The sequence below is a fragment of the Zingiber officinale genome, chromosome 6A (assembly GCF_018446385.1).
Source record: "Zingiber officinale cultivar Zhangliang chromosome 6A, Zo_v1.1, whole genome shotgun sequence".
In the NCBI taxonomy this organism is placed as follows: Eukaryota; Viridiplantae; Streptophyta; class Magnoliopsida; order Zingiberales; family Zingiberaceae; genus Zingiber; species Zingiber officinale.
This window is the reverse complement of record NC_055997.1, coordinates 88,247,850-88,250,570: the sequence shown is the minus strand read 5'-3', so window position 1 is coordinate 88,250,570 and position 2,721 is coordinate 88,247,850. Positions and strand designations below refer to the sequence as shown.

Genomic DNA, 2,721 nt, shown 5'->3' with positions numbered 1-2,721 from the left:
AGCCATCACACGTGTCACTTTTTTACTGTCTTTGGTATCAATTTTGACAATCTTAACTTTGTTAGGTTCAATTGTAAACCCGAAGTTCTTAGGACCAGATTTATAGTGGAGATCTTCTAAGCTTATGAACTCTCTTCGTTAGCCCACATTTCTCCATGCTTAATTAAACTGGGGCACCATGCATAATAGCTGGTTGAAATTTAAACAATATTATTGGCACTTTCACTGTGTCAAATGAGATTCATTTAGGACTTAGCTCATTGTCATCTAAGTATAGAAGTTAATTTTTTATCTGACTAAACTAATATTTTATCTGTATGATAGAAAATATTTTATTATATCAGGCCTGGTGTTACTGCTGGTAAAGAAGCTGGAATGCTAGTGGTTGCTGTACCATCTATTCCAAAACAAGGTGGATTGTACAATTCAGCAGATGAGGTGATCAATTCTCTACTTGATCTGCATCTTGAGAAATGGGGCTTACCTCCCTTTGACGACTGTATGCTCACAAATTTCCTTGTTAGATATAATCATGTGTTTCTGTAAGATTCATTTTCTTGATCAAGAAGATTTTCTATCATGAACTCTAGGGGTTGAAGATACTTTACCAATTGAGCCATGCTACATTGGGGGACCTGTTGTCAAGGGATTTGGTCGAGGTTCAAAGATTTTAGGAATACCAACAGGTGTGCTAAGACCTCAAAGTTTGTGATCTTTTGAATCTTGGTTCTAAGGATTACCATCCAGGATATTTTTATATAAGGAGTGTTACAAATCTTTTGCAGCTTTAGTTGCTTAAATGACTTTTGTTGTTCTGTTAATTTCTTGGTAAGCCATAGTAAGCCAATGTCTTTGCAAAATTTAGTCTACTATATTCAGTCGTATTGTTTGGTGCTCGCTGATATCAGTCAAACAACCGAGTTTTGTCCAAACTATTCTAGAATACTGGTAAACAGATCTTTGTCCTAATGCTGATGCTGTACATTTATTGTTCCCAGTTAAAAGCACTGCTGGAAGCATCATTTATATCTCAATAAACCAAGTATACTAGTGTATATGTTTTATTTTTAAAATGTGGCCTTTTTTTATTAAATCTGATTGCGATTTTGATTAATAAAACTATGATGTCATTCTGTTACATCAAGAGTGAGGATTGTTAAATGTGGTAGCATTGTTTTGATCATCTTTGTTAGCTGACACTTGTTCAAATATCTTAAATTGTTTTTATTATTTTGTTGTCATGTTTTCTTTTATATTTCTCATTTTATCTTTCACGTCATAGCCCCCGAGATCCCGCATAGCGGGAGCTTCGTACACCGGGCTGCTCTTTTTTTTATCTTTCATGTCATAGCTACACTTTTGAACACGTGTTCTACTCTGACATAAGTCTTATATATAAACCCGCTCTCAACACCACCAATGATCTTAAGTTTTTCAAATGGTTGATATGTTTTGTCAATTCCTGTGTCCAAGTATCTGCTTCCTTAGTATATATAAACAAGATTAGTTCGTGAATCTCCCGGATTGTTCATATAAACATATGAAAACATGGAAGTTGGTTAGGTTGATAACCGGTTATCCATGTCCCATTCCATTTCCATTTGTGCTACAATTAACGTTTTCCCCTTTATTTGTCTCGCAGCTAATTTACCTGCAGAGAACTTTTCTTCTGTACTTTCTGAACACACTTCAGGTGTGTACTTTGGCTGGGCTGGATTGTCCAGTCAGGGTATCTTCAAGATGGTCATGAGCATTGGATGGAATCCTTACTTCGATAACGCTGAAAAGACAGTAGTAAGTGTGCTATTAGTTGGTAAAGTATTCTGCAATTATTTTTTTTGTAACAAACATCACCTAGCAGGAACCTTGGTTGCTTCATGACTTTGGTGAGGACTTTTATGGCGAGGAGCTTCGCCTGGCAATTGTGGGTTATATTAGGCCAGAGGTACTACATTAAAAAGAAAAAAAGAAAAAAAAAAGGAAGGAAAAACAACCTAGAGCATTAGAAATAGTGAACTTTATTTCTTGTCTCTCTGAACTTATACTTGAAAACCCAGGCAAACTTTCCGACACTTGAGAGCTTGATAGCAAGGATTCACGAGGACGGAAGAATCGCAGAGAGAGCCTTGGACCTTCCCATATATGCAGGTTATAAGGATTCACCATACTTGAAAATTTCTTGCAACGAAGTTATCACTGGCAGACCAGTCTAAAACCTTGTTTTCCTTGAGAAAGACAGGATATACTTCTCTAATTTGAGATCTCAAGCGAGGTGAATCTCGCAGATTGTGTAATTTGCATTGGAACTCTATGACCTCTTCTCGGGTCTAACAGATGCAACTTCTGTTCTTATTTTATAAACTTCAATACTATATGGTCCATCGTTTATCCCCTGATCCTGTTCAGTGTATAATCATGTTAAATCAAGGCCAATAGTGGATTGTCTTGCCGCCAATTTCAACGTTCTCTAGTGCCTCTGTCAATATTCAAGTGATTTGAATGCTGTAACTTTTCAATTTACCTTCCAGATGGACTGCACTATGAGATTAAGGTTGGAATTTGAAGCTCTTCTTTATCAACCTTCGTTTATCCGTTGAAGCTCTTCTTTACCTTAGTTATTCTCCGTGGATGTGAATGTAAAAATAATAGCAAAATTTCTCTTCAGGGATAGGATTGTTATATGCTAGATTTTAAAGAGGTGGATATAGTTAAAGAACAATA

General features: G+C 36.2%; 1 protein-coding gene across 1 annotated transcript in view; it reads left to right on the top strand.

Moving 5' to 3' along the window:
- The window catches only part of LOC121995008 (bifunctional riboflavin kinase/FMN phosphatase-like), a 7,175-nt gene extending 4,782 nt beyond the window's left edge, over positions 1-2,393 (top strand). The window contains exons 2-6 of the mRNA XM_042548868.1: positions 325-499; positions 591-686; positions 1,643-1,794; positions 1,862-1,945; positions 2,058-2,393. Of these exons, the coding sequence (XP_042404802.1) occupies positions 325-499; positions 591-686; positions 1,643-1,794; positions 1,862-1,945; positions 2,058-2,213 (663 nt within the window). The 3' untranslated portion in view covers positions 2,214-2,393. The remainder of the gene's footprint in view (positions 1-324; positions 500-590; positions 687-1,642; positions 1,795-1,861; positions 1,946-2,057) is intronic.
- The last annotated feature ends 328 nt before the right edge of the window (positions 2,394-2,721 follow it).